This window comes from Gouania willdenowi, chromosome 1 (genome assembly GCF_900634775.1).
Source record: "Gouania willdenowi chromosome 1, fGouWil2.1, whole genome shotgun sequence".
Taxonomy (NCBI): Eukaryota; Metazoa; Chordata; class Actinopteri; order Blenniiformes; family Gobiesocidae; genus Gouania; species Gouania willdenowi.
This window is the reverse complement of record NC_041044.1, coordinates 42,108,138-42,122,461: the sequence shown is the minus strand read 5'-3', so window position 1 is coordinate 42,122,461 and position 14,324 is coordinate 42,108,138. Positions and strand designations below refer to the sequence as shown.

Genomic DNA, 14,324 nt, shown 5'->3' with positions numbered 1-14,324 from the left:
ATCTCATAAACAAGGGGAAAAAATAGATATACGTTTAGGGTTTTCATTTTGTGCTCGGATGCACAAAAGAACATTACATTTCTTTGCGTGCTCTCCCACCCCTGCAGCGATGGTTCATGATGCTCATGTCCATGTGATGTCCAGGCTTAGGGGGAATGTGTTTGTCTTATTATCTAACGGATCAGTTCTAGTCCAGCCACAAATTCATTCTGGTTTCCTCTTCTTTTTTACCTTATGTAAGACTTCTATATAGTCTGTAGGCTATATATACAGTATATAGAATGTGTCACAGTTAGGTGGAAGGAAGGGTCACATGATCAACATTCATGCAGCGGTGGACTGGGACCAAAATTCAGCCCTGCCATTTCGTGTCCCGACCAGCCCACTACGTTATCAATTACACCATGTACTGTAGAAGCTGTTATTAAGTCAGTGATTCTCAACATGTGGCTCTTCGTTTTAATTTGAAGGGCTAGGGTTAGGGTTATTCCCCTAGGAAACCTTAAAATAGGGAAACTTGAACCCTTTTTACTTATTTCTTTTGGTCCTTTTGCAACTTCCTTTGTCTCATTTTTGCCCCTTTTCTCATATTTTTACTAATTTTGCTAATAGATATTGATTTTTTGCAAGTTCTTTTTGACACTTTTATCCAATTTTTGTCCTGTCTTTAATTTTTTTGGCCATTTTTCATCCAAAGAAGCTAACATTAGCCCAAGAAATACCACTTGTTTCCTTTTTTCCCTGTATTTTGCGTGTTTTTGTTCCACATTTTTGCCCTTTTTCACAATTGTTTGCCACATTTTTCCCATTTAAGCTACCCTTTACCATTACATACCGCCCGGTTCCTCTTTATTTGCCAATTTTCTGTCCACTTGACTGCTTTTGGCCCATTTTAGTCACTTTACACTCTTTTCCTGTCACGTTTATGCCACTTTTGGACCATTTTTAGCCACCGGTTACAGACTGGTCTGTGATTCGGAGGTTAATTAGTTTTCAGTGTGTGTGTCTCAGTGAATCTGCTGCTGTTCAGTGCTCTCAATGTTATGTATGTTGCTGATAGCGGTCATCATAACGTAGCAGAGCCTCCCCAGGTGAAGAACTTTGTGTGCTATCAGTGTACGATGGTGTCTGGCCTGCGTAGGGCAGTCTGACCTGAACTGACCAGCAGAGAGTTCTATAATTACATAATTACATAGCATTGGTCATATTATAGCAGAGCCTCTTCAGGCAGAGGCCTTGGTGTGTGCTATCAGTGTACAACAGTAGGCACTATCAGGTCTGCTTAGGGCAGTCTGACCAGAACTGACCAGGACAGAGTTCTGTAATTACAGTACATATCAGAAAAAACAACTCGACAAAATTCACAGTGATTTGGAAGCTTGAATCCCTGGAAAAACGTTCCTTTGATGATTCCTGTTCCTTTGATCTGTTTTCTAACAGGCAGCAGATGACCATGATCCCTTTTTGAGCTATTTCCATGTTTAAGTCGTCACTTCCTCACGCATCATAATCGTCTTGTTGCTTCTGATGGAGATAGAGGGGGGAGGAGTGGGGGTAGAGCATAGATAGAGCATCATAGGAAAATCCGCTGTGAATGGCAACAAGATTTAAATCCCCTGAAAATGTGACTTCCTATAGGCTGGAGGCTCGTGGGTGACGTGTGTGATTCTGACGAGAGTGTGTGACACTATGGAACACACACACACACACACACATGCTGGGTATGAGATTTGCGTCTGCATCCTGTGCCTCGCTGGAAGCCGCAGACTCTGATGGGACCCCCGCCGTGCCCTGCAGTAGCGTCTGCTCCCCTTGTGCAGCTTCTTCCTCCACACACGGACAATGAAGACGTCTCGTAAATGCAGGACCCTGCTGTCAGTTAGTCTCAACTTCCTGGCCCTGCTTTTCGCCATCACCGCGTTCATCACCACCTACTGGTGCGTGGGCACCCAGAGGGTCCCCAAACCCAAGTGCAGCAAGCTGAGGACGCACCAGTGCATCGACTACGGCGTCAACGAGACGGACCCCAACAAGGTGGTCTACAGCTGGGAGACTGGGGACGACCGCTTCCTGTTCAGACAGTTCCACACCGGGATCTGGTTCTCCTGTGAGGAGAACATTCATGATGAAAGTAAGAGAAGGTGTGTGTGTGTGTGTGTGTGTGTGTGTGTTTGAAGACTATATACTATGCTACTATATAACAAAATATTAATTAAATCTGTAAGTATTCAGCTTGGTTTAATGATCAACCCAAAGATAAAGAATAATAAAAAAATTAAATAAAAATAACCTTTGTGTGTATGGCCCTTTAAGACAGCCACAAGTAAAAACAACAATAAAATAAGTAAAATTGACGTAATTATTAAGCACGACCATTATTTTGAAAAGATCAAAATGGCACTAATAATTCTTATTATCAGGTTATGCAATTTTAATGTTAATAACAAAAGAATATGTACAAATATGTACTTTCACAAAAGTGGCTTTGTTTTTGGTTTTGTGGTTTTATAGATTTCATGTATTGATTATTACCTTTCAAAAATCCCTTACATATAGTAAACATGGGAGGAAATGTTCCCAATACAATACATGGCAATGTTTTTGTGATGATATTAAACATAGATATTTCTCCCCAAAATGTTGTTTTTAATTTTCATTTATTATGATTATTATTTAGTTAGTATATATATCTGCATATTTGGTTATACGTTAACAGTACAGTAAAGAGCACTTTAATGTGCAGTTGTAATAAATGTTAAAGTGACTGAATGTCTTATTTTTTTTAAACTACGGCTCAAATATTGTTTCTAGAATTGTTTGATTCAACTGTTTTTTTTTTTTTTAAGATGAGGAAAACAAGAAAATTAAAGTTGTGATAAATGTTTATTTATATATATATATATATATATATATATATATATATATATATATATATATATAGCAATAGTCATTTTGTAGTCGTAGCAAAATATAGAATTCTTAAGAAAAAACCCAAGAATTTCACATGAACATGTTGAACTATGTTTTAATGTTCCTGTGGAATATATGTCATAATATCTATTGATTGATTCACAGATAAATAAACACTAATAGGTTATGGAGGTACATTTGTGTCTTTATTATTCAGTCAAAAAATAATAATTTTTCAATGAAAAGAATTTTTTTTTTTTTTCTTTTCATTTTAATACTTTTTTCTTTGATTGAAAATATGTATTATCATTGAAAAGTTTTTTTATTTTTTTGATTGAATAATAAAGACACAAATTTACCTCCATCATTGGCGGCTTTCAAAGTCCCTTTGTTGCATTTTTTTTTTTTGGTTGTGACGGATCGTAGTCGCTCCACAAATTTAGAAAAATAAAAACCATGTGTTTTTTTTGTACGTTAATACCACAGAGTTGAAGGTGGAGGGATTCATTTGTGATGTGATGCTGGTCATAAATAGTTCAGGTCAAAGGTGTGATCAGGTTAGAATCAGATTACTCCTCACTGATTGATCGCGTCTCACTCATTCATAGCACCAAAACAAAGCCCTGACGCTACTAAGGATCAATGTTTTTTTTTTGAAGAACAGAAGCTAAAGTGTGGGATTATTGAGGAGGGAATCACTCACACTTCTGTATCTCATCAAGTGGCCGTGCATTAGAGACAGATTGACTTAATAGTGATTATGTAACCACGAGGCCTTGATGAGTTTTTCCTTAAAACAGCTGTTGACACCCTCTGTCAACCTGATTAAAGTGATCCATTCACTACAGATCCAGCAACAGATGACGGAGGCGAAAACATCCCATCCCCAAGTCAAAGGTCACTTTATATTCTGTTTGTTGAACGGCTACAGGCGCTATCCACCCATCACAGCTTTTAACAAGCATTAAAGGGCCTTTACTGGGATTTCTTTATGCTAATTTTGTAGGTGAGGACCGCGGTACCTGTAGCTTTATCAGCAGCTTTGTAATCACACCGTGTGCTGTCGCTCTGATGAAACACATTTGTTGTTTTTCAACTTTTGAACCTTTGGGGCCTGTACTACGAAGCTAGATTACCTCTTATTGTGCTAACTTCCGAGATTTAATCAGTGTGTGCTGTCCTATGAAGCTCGCTGACGTCTTATGGATCTAAATCACCATGGTAACTTAGGCTGAACGACTTACCAGGTTTTTGTTCTGGCTGATCAATCAGTTCTCTTAGAAAACGACCTGTCCAATAAAAGAAAGATCATTGTGAACACGTCACTGTGTGGATCTGATGTGACGCTCACAGGACAGAGAGAATATTTAGTCATCAATGCAATCCTTTCATTTACCGATGACATCCTACAGGAAATATATAGATTCTTATCTGATGGACTGATAAAATAAAAATAAGTCAGTTGATAAAGCCTGTGTGCAGTGGGTGCTTTCAGACCGATAAATAAATAAATTAATTCATTCATTCATGTATTCTGGGGTAATGCAAAGATAATAAAAAAAGATAATATAAAATATAAATATATTCCACCTTAGAGCCACAGACAAGGTCAAAATGAAACTGATCAGAGTGTCTGTTTATTTTCCCTTTATAATCTCACTAATTTAAGCATCAACACTCATCAATTCCTGCTTTTACTGCAGCATCAGTGTTGTTTTTGGTCTGAATTATGGATTTTAATTCTTCATATTTTTTTAAAGAATTATTCCTCCATAGTGACGTAAATTGCTCTCCAGTTTCTCTGTGATTGTGATTGGTCTGACGCTGTGATCTCCACCTCCATCATCACACTTAACTTAGCAAGTCGTAATCTAGATTCGTAGGACAGCTTCTGTCTGACGGAGAATGTTTGGTTAGCCCGCTAACGGAGAGAAATCCAGGATATCATTATCTAGATTCGTAGTATAGGCCCCGTGCGTTGGGCTAAAATCTTACTATTTTGTTGTTGTGTGGCTTTAGATCAGGGGTGGGCATCTCCAGTCCTCGATGGCCTGATTCCTGAGACTTTTAGAGGTGTTCCTGCTCCAACACACCTGAGTCAAATGAACGGCTCGTTATCATGATTCTGCAGAGCTTGAAGACAACACATTGGTTTCAATGAGGTGTGTTGGAACAGGCAGACGTCTAAAAGTCTCAGGAATCTGGCCCTCGAGGACTGGACTTGCCTCCTCCTGCTTTAGCGGGTCAACCAACTGTTAGGAGAAGCTTACTTCTTGAAATGGGGACCGTGGCTCAGGTCTAGAGGTTGGGGGTTTGATTCCAGGAATGTCTATGGCTGTGTTTGAATACTAACGTACGAGTCATAGTATGAAAAGATTAAGTATGCAATAAATACCCCAATGTATACTGTATGGGGAGTGGGACATTTTTTAAATATACACGGTGGGCACACGACTCATACTCAACCGCCCCATAATGCATTGCGAGCAGAATGTAAAATGGTCCTGGGACCAGCTTCAAGGTAAAAATCAAATATCACCTTTTCAAAACAAAAGCACGTCTTCTTGTCTTCCATTAGCTTTGAAACACTTTTGTAAATAAGGCTCTTGTTTTGAAGTTAACCAGAAGTTTTGTTGGAGAATCAACAAAGAGATATTTATCCTCATTGTAGGTTCCAAATGCATCTTGGGAAACCTGGAAGTATACTTCAGTGGAAACGCTAATCATCCTAATAACAAGTATAGTATATAGTAGACAGTATATACTCATTGAGTGTGTAGTCAGTGTATAGTTTGTTAGTGTGCGATTTTGAACACTTCCTTTGTGTGGATTGTTGAATGGTCATTTAAGACACTGAACCCTAAGTTTTCCCCGTGTTAGATCAAAGTATTAATCTTATGTTTACAGTTAAAGTGATACTGATACATTTTCTACATTTCAAACCTGAACCAGCTGTTTTTAACCTTTGTTTATTGTTGTTTTAATTGTTTTTAGGTGGAAATTATCAGCTTTATCTGGCATCAACACATAGAATATTTTACTGTCGTTGTTCTTTTTATAAAAGGTCAATATTAAAGTACTGTACATATGTAAGTATATCCAGAGTTAAAGTCATATATAAGCATGGGTATTTTTTTTTTCATTTGCCCAAAATATTGTATCATTATTGACAACTCATTATCATATTATATTAGATTTCATAACTTTAATGATGTACAGCCTGTATATGTTTTGTGTCTTTTTTTCATCCCAGACTTTTATTTGACAGTAAATCATGATTGTGTTTTAGTTTGAAAGTCTAGTTACTGACAACTCCATTAAAAACATATTTTAGTTGACTAAGTTTGGAGAGGATTTAGTCATTTAAAATTATCCCTACACATATTGTCTAATTTGCCTTTGAAGTTTTTTTACACAACCTACAGTGAATACTTGTAATTGGCTGACTCATTTCACACTAATTTACAATTACTTTGAAATTACACTAATTCGTGCTGAGTCAGCTTCAAGAACAAACATCTTGTTTTGTTGTTTAGTCATAGTTTTAAAGTCTTTGCGTACACACAGACAATGAGCTTCCCCTAGTGGAAGAATTGTGTAACATCAAAGTCAATGTGTGTTGACGCTGTTACTAAAAGTAAAGCACAACCCGATACTAATACTATCTAACTAATACTGCATTTTATGACAAATATCGGCCAATAATATCACCCATGTCTAACCAAACATTTATTAGTTGATCATTTTTTACATAAAAAAATACATTGTAAGCTTTTCTTATGTCCAAGTTGTGCACATTCAACATTCTTTCAATTTTACGTTTGCATATCTATTCTTCAGTTGAGTCAAATGTCACAAATTGTAATGATATTTTTTGACATGAAAGCTAAAATCCATGTTGTAGACGAGAGAGGTTTTATGCACAAAAATGTAGCAACCAGAGTTATAATAATAATCTGCTCTGCCTTATGTTTATTTAATGGCAGTGAAAATGGCTTTGTGGATAGTTTTGTACAATTGTAACCTGTGTTATTTGTGTTTGTGTGTTTAATTTAAATTCCTATTTTGGTTTTTAACACTACAAAAATGAGAAAAAACAAAACAGGCATTATAGAAGTTAGTTGTAAGGGTAACAGTTTGGTCATGTGTATACAGAAAATATAATGTTTTTATCCCTAGAACAATATTGTTAAAATTGATAACGCCATCACTAGCACTGGTTACAATACACCCCCAAAAAATATTTTTCCTTAAAATAAATCAAAATATGACCAATTTCATTATTTAGTATTTCTTTCTTTCACATTGTGTCTCTGTTGTCACAGGTGAAAGATGTCGCAGTTTCATCGATTTGGCCCCAGCCTCAGAGAAAGGTGAGAGTATTCACAGCTTTTCCAGTTAAAATGTTAAAATACACATGATGTTAAGTTCACTGGAATCTCTGCATCATCCATGTGATTATGATCCCCCGCTACACAGTGTGAATATACTGTAGGTTTCAGCTCCGTCCGTACGTACGTCCAAGTTAAAGTGGACAGCTTTTCTTAAAAACTGTTTAAGATAGGATAACCAAATTCAGTGTGTGGCTTAAGGGTATCACTACTTTGATGGCGTTCGAAAATGAGAAGTGTGCATTTATTTTTTCTGGAGTTATTGCTTTTGTTCCCTATTTCTTTACTCTGTTCGAGGTATCTCCAAAGGGGACCTTTTTTCTCAGAATGTTTTAATATAGGATAACCAAATTCAGTGTGTGCCTTCAGGGTATCATTTCCTTGATAGAGTTTGAAAATGAGAAGAGCACAATTATTTTTTCCAGAGTTATTGTGCTTGTTCTGTTTTTCTTTTTACTCTGTTGGAGGTATCTTCAAATGGGACAGCTTTTCTTAGAAACCGTTTAATATAGTTAGTCATTTTATATTCTGATGTGATAATATTTTCATAAGTATACATCTAAGTTCTTAGATTTAGGACTTTTAGGAAAAGGTTGTGAGTTATAATCTGGCGGGGGATGTTGATGACTGTGTCTTTTTGTTAAATGTGTTTGTCCATGATTGTTTGTCTCTGTGAGTAAAGAACAGAGATTAATTGATGGATGGATGAATAGATATTATTTGCGCTGAGCTTTTTATGCATCTGTTCTTTGTCTAATGTGATTGGTTAATTTTGAAAATGAGTTGCACTGCCTAAACACGACACGCTCACTGGATTATCCTTGTAAAATAGCCACGCTATTAAATAACATGTCAAAATAATGGAAGAAAGTGAATTGAATAAAAAAAAAATTCTCAAGCTTCAGTTTAATAAAACCAAATGGGAAAACAGAGAATGGAACATATTTGATCTGAAATCTAAAGATGAAAAGCCGCATGGTGACTTTTTATCATTTCATTTTGTATTATGCAGACATGTAAGACACTCCAGTTTAAGCAGCAACAATGCTAATTTAAAAGCATTTTTGTCTATATTTTCACTATATTTTCACACTCATTTAGCTTCCTTTGAATAAAAAACCAAATATACACTGGTTAACAACATGTACATAATATTACAGGAACCTCAGTCTCTATAAAACCTTGACTCAAAGGTGTGAAATACAGTGTAAATAAATGTCTTTTTATTTATTTATCAGAAGGTGAAAATACTGGAAATTGTTCAATTCAATATATATTTTTTTTATTTGAACCTGAAGTTTTATTTGAACCAAGTAAATGCCCACAATATCCAGAATATAAATCTGCAACCCAACACTGGATGCTTAAATAGATAAATAGATAAATAAATGAATGAATGAATGAATGAATGAATGAATGAATGAATGAATGAATGAATGAATGAATGAATGAATGTCTGTGTGCACGTGTCCTATAATGTTAGACTTTAAATTGACAAATGTTTCTGTGTACCCCCTGAGATGAGATCAAGTAGCCCTAAGGGTTCATGTACCCCTGGTTGGAAACCCTCTACTCTAAGGTGTGATGATGCTTTTCAGGTATCCTGTGGCTGTCGCTGGTTTCAGAGATGCTTTACATCGTTCTACTGGTCGTGGGCTTCAGCCTCATGTGTATGGAACTGGTTCACTCCAGTAACATCATTGATGGACTCAAACTCAATGCCTTCGCTGCTGTTTTCACCGTACTGTCAGGTGATAGATTTTATTTGGGTTTTTTTTTTTAACTAAAATGTTTTTTTGGGAAACTTTAAAAAAAATATTTGGAGGGCACATTCAATGCATAGAATATGTTGGTACATAGCGCATCTACATCATATTACATCAGCGCCCTACAACTCAGAAGCAGTGGGCAATGGTTATGCACACGTGGATAATCTCTTCCCACCACAGTAGACAACAAAGCTTTAAATCTTAGGAAATGTGTCCAAAGTCAGATTATTGTCAGATTATTTGTCAATATAATGAATATAGTCTCATTATACAATACGACTGTAGAGGGAATAACAGCAGAGCCAGGCACGTGCCATGTAAAATATCAACTATAGTCTATACTTACATGACACATGCCGCGCTCTGCTGTTATTCCCTCTAAACCTACATATATTTCATTCTTAGTCTTTGACAAATTTATTTTTACCGTCTGATTTGAAACGGCAGGAGATAAAAACAAATAAACGCATGTTAAAATATGACTTTGGCTACTGTTAGCTTCCTTGTTGTTGGCTCGCAGAGTAAAAAAGTTGTAGTAAAAACCACAGCAGCAAAAATTAAACATTTATAATAATAATTGCACTATAAGATGCTTTTTTTTCTAGCACTGTTTATCAATGCTGCCTCACAGCTAGATGCAGTAGGCTATGGGTTCAAAAGCATGTATGCTAGGTCTTTTAAATCTGTTTAATGCAAAATGTGAGTAGAAAGATTTAGTAATGATGGAAGTGTCTTCAATAATAATTTGGTTGGTAGTTGGGCTCATATATTTAATATTACAACAGATATAGTCATGTATTTTGTCTAAAAAGCGTAGCAACATGCTCGCTATGGTGGACCTGGTGGCTAAAGTTAGAGAGTAAATCACGGACTGTTGTAGAACTTCCACCCAAAAGGATTCTATCTTCAGGATTTGTGTCTTCAACAGTCTGTGATTACTCTCTATCATCAGCTGTTTAAGGGAGAGCAAAGGTCTGTTAGGAGAGCTCTTCTTCTCTGCTTGTCTACTCCCAAACCGCAAAGTTGGAACTGTTGTCACCTGTGCTCACAGATTTAAACTATTTTTTTCCTCTTTCAGTAAACAAAAGAGGTTTACATTGGCATCTTTAACTTTTAGGGATTATTTAGAGCAACCAAAATACTCACAAGTTGTAATTTTGACTGAAAAAGCTGCAAAATTATCTAAAAAACAAGCTGAAGTAGATTAAATTAAATTCAACTTTATTTATGTAGCACAAATTACAACAATAGTCATCTCAAATGTTTCACTCCAATAGAAAACAATGGGATGTTTACAGGCAGTGGGGCCGTGTGTGACATCATCAATCACGTGATTTCAAGATGGAGGCTCTAAAAAACTGTAAAGTTGTCCCATTTTTAAAAGGCAATCAAATGAATATGGTGCAAAATATTGTGTTTTCTTCTCATAAGTACATTTCAAACTTTTAAGAAGCACAATTATGAGTATGTTGGATAGGATTGATGGTTTTAGTGTAAAAGGATCAGTGTATGTGAATGCAAATAAAATTACATTGTGGTTCTCTGTATCTGAATCTCCAGGTCTTTTAGGTATGGTGGCTCATGTGATGTACACACAGGTCTTCCAGGTCACCGTCAGCCATGGCCCACCTGAGTGGAGACCCTACAACTGGGACTACGGCTGGTCGTTCTGGTAGGACTCCCACAACAAACAACAAAAAAACACAATTCCCATGTAAAGCTCCTCAGATTGACTCCAAGAGTCAAATTTCAATTACAATTACAGTGACCAACATTTTTTCCAATTACAATTATTATTGATCCTCAGAAAGTCAACTACAATTATGTTTGCAATTACTAAAGTTCTCATACAATTAATCACAATTACTGAGGCTGAAATAAATAACCTGATAAAAGTGAACGTTAGCTTTCTGTTAGCATCTCTTATGATAACTGGTCCTAAATCAGCTGTAAAAACAAATATCTATCATCTAATTTGTTTTCTATCTATTGATTACCTGGTTAGGCTTCATAATCAATGAAAATATAGGTTTTAATATTTTTGGTGTGGTTATCGCGTAAATAATGATTATTTCAGTTATAGCGTAATCATAATTGTAATGTAATTTTAGGAAACCTGTTGCTGTCTTAATTGTAATTAAATTGTAATTGAGTTTAGTTTTTGACTAAATTCTAATAAAAAATGTCAATTATAATATTACCCAAAACTGGGGAACCATGTTACAGTTTTATGTACAGTTCTACACGTACAGTATGTTTGGAGCCACTCTGCTGGTTGTAGCCCTGCTCTCACCTCTCTACAACGTCACTGTTTCTAATGAAAAACAGCCAAAGCTCTCATGTTATGGTGGGATTAGGCTTCGGTATCTACAGCCCCAACACATGCATGATTGGGATTGCATAAGAAGATCATATTTCAGTTCACAATGTGCACGGTATGATGGAAATTCATTTGAAAGGGTAAAACAGTGTGGGAAATATTCATAGGCAATAACCAACCTGTTGGTAAAGTAGGCGAGGATTTAAGTTTTTTGGGCGAAGAGAAGTGAGTGGATTTCAAATGAGTGGTGTACAATAGAGGAAAACTGAAGGTAAAATGTGAATATTGCTATTATTGTTCGTGTACGCACAAGTACTCGCATTACTGTAATTGAGTTGTAATTCGTTACATTTCTACACCCAACCGTTACTGAGTAAATTATGATTTTTTTGGTTTTTCAAAATCATCAACGCACATTGTGAAACTACTAAAAATGAAATAACCAGAGAACAATCAAATGCATGACATCATAGCCGACCAATCAGATTAAACGTAATGCACGATGCCAAAACAGCTTTGAATGGAGGTTATTTACCTCAGTTTTAGAGTTCATTAATGTAAATATACTTTGAATTTAATTCATTGGTGTTATTTTATTTTGAAAATAATTGTACATTTAGTTATTTTACACAGATGCCTTAGTTTCTTAATACATTATTGTGCAAGATTTGGTCTCTTCCTTTTTATCGTTTATACATGAGATGTTTACTGTATGCAAGGGAACTGTACCAAGATTTATTACCAAGTAACTAGTAACTTTTATTATGTGTACTATTTATTTGAGCTACTTTTTACTTGTACTTGAGTATTTTATGTATGACTTACTTGTACTTTTTCAATCAAGTAACAGTACTTCTACTTGAGTAGAATATTTCAGTACTCTTTACCAGGGTGAGGGTCAATTATAATTGTAATCGCATAATTGATATTTAACTACAATGTGGTGTAATTGTAATTGTAATTTTAAAAAATCTGTTGCTGTCATAATCGAAATGAAATTGTAATTGAGTGTAGATAATTGACTTTGTAATTGTGATTGCCATGAAAATTCAATATAAAAAATTTGTCTTTTATAATTTAACGTAAAACTGGGGAACCATGTTACAGTTCTACACATATGTAGGTAACAATTATTAAAATATGTTTCATATCAAGCTTACTTGATTGAAATTGTACTAAAACACAAGTATAAGTACTACATAAAATACTGAAGTACAAGTTAAAAGTAGCTCAGATAAATAGTACTCAAACTAAAAGTTACTAGTTACTTTCACCCCTTATCTGATTTTCCACGTTTCGCCATTCTCTCTCGGTCTCCTGCTCTCGTCGCCATCGTCCTACCCTCGTCTGAGATCACGGTCAGATCAAAGGAAGTAGCAGCGGTTTTTACTTCTACTACCTGTGATCGGGTATCCAAAGAGCACTGTTGCCACCTGCTGACTCATTAAAATATTGTCAACAAGTAAAATCTTTACATGGAAGTTGCATAAGGCTTTACTGCACCAGTTCCCACTGAAAAACTTAATTGACGTCTATAGACGTCATTGGCAATCAATGAGTTAACACTAAAACTGACAAAATAACCAGCATTCAATGTTGTTTTGACGTGTGGTGCATTACGTTTAATATGATTGGTCGGCTATGATGTAATGCATTTGATTGTTGTCTGGTCATTGAATTTTTTGTAGTTTTAAAACAAAAATAATAATAATTTTCTCGGTAACAATTAGGTGTAGAAATGTAAAGACTTACTTTACTTATTTTAAAATGCACTTAAGTACAAGTAAAATGACTGATTTCATAAAATACTCAAGTACTAGCGAGAGTACTTGTAATTCCTTACCTTCACCTCTGGAAACTAGTAACTTTTACTTTGAGTACTATTTAATTGAGCTACTTTTTTTACTTGTACTTGAGCATTCTAACAGTACTTTTTCATGCAATAACATGCGTTTCTTTGATGTTTTTTCCACCACCAGCGCCGCCTGGGCCTCGTTCACCTTCTGTATGGGGGCGTCTGTCACTACGTTAAACTCATACACCAAGACCGTCATCGAGTTCAGACACAAACGCAAAACGTTTGAGCAAAGCTTCCGTGAAGAGCAGGCCAGGGAGGCGTTTGGATTGCTGCAGGAACGCTCCGTGCAGTCTATTTCTAAATCTGTGGAGGTTTACTCCAGCCAGTCTCTCAAAAGCAGCAGGAAAACTCTGTTCCCTGCGCTGGACTCTCTGGATTTGAGTGACATTGCTACATCTCTAGGGGAGGAACAATGCTGAGTAGAATGATCTCTGTTTGGCATCTGGATGGACAAAAGCACTATGCAGCCTCTTTGATAAGCGTTTGCTCTGGGACTGAATGAATCTACAGCATCAAAGACCCAAAATGAACAATTTTACTCTGCCTTAATTGAATCTCCAACATTAATACACACGGTGTGAGGCCCAGAGACGATTATCTGGTTCAGAAAAGGTGAAGTCCATTCCCGGGGAGCCTTTTTTTAAAAAATGTTTTCCTGCTTTTGCATCTAAATCTAATGATGGTGTCATCAGAAAGCCTGAAAACAAGCCTCCCTTTATAATCAGCAGTGACAGACCAGGGGAGCATCTAAAACATGCAGGATGGGGGGCCCTTAAGGACCAGATTTGGGCACCCCACTGTGGTTTCATCTAAAATTACACACAGAAAAAAAAAAATGCATTAAAAGTAGCCAAATTATGGCAAGAAAAAGTGATAAAATAGATTCAAACATTTACCTTTTAAGTTTAATATTTAGATTTAACATTTAGATTTAGATTTAAAATTTAAATTTCACATTGATGTTATACTTTTCCGAGAAAGAAATATCACAAATTTCAAATATTGCTGTAACTCTGGTCAAAAGTAACATAAAAAAAAAAAAAAAAAAATCAGCAACGTTTTTTAAACGTGGTTTG

At 35.8% G+C, this 14,324-nt stretch overlaps 1 protein-coding gene across 1 annotated transcript; it reads left to right on the top strand.

Annotated features, from left to right (window-relative positions):
• Nucleotides 1-1,842: 1,842 nt before the first annotated feature.
• LOC114475400 (germ cell-specific gene 1-like protein) lies at nt 1,843-13,667 on the top strand. The gene is made up of 5 exons (XM_028466203.1): nt 1,843-2,131; nt 7,236-7,283; nt 8,900-9,052; nt 10,631-10,742; nt 13,370-13,667. Exons 1-5 carry the CDS (start codon nt 1,843-1,845, stop codon nt 13,665-13,667), a joined length of 900 nt encoding a protein of 299 aa, XP_028322004.1.
• The last annotated feature ends 657 nt before the right edge of the window (nt 13,668-14,324 follow it).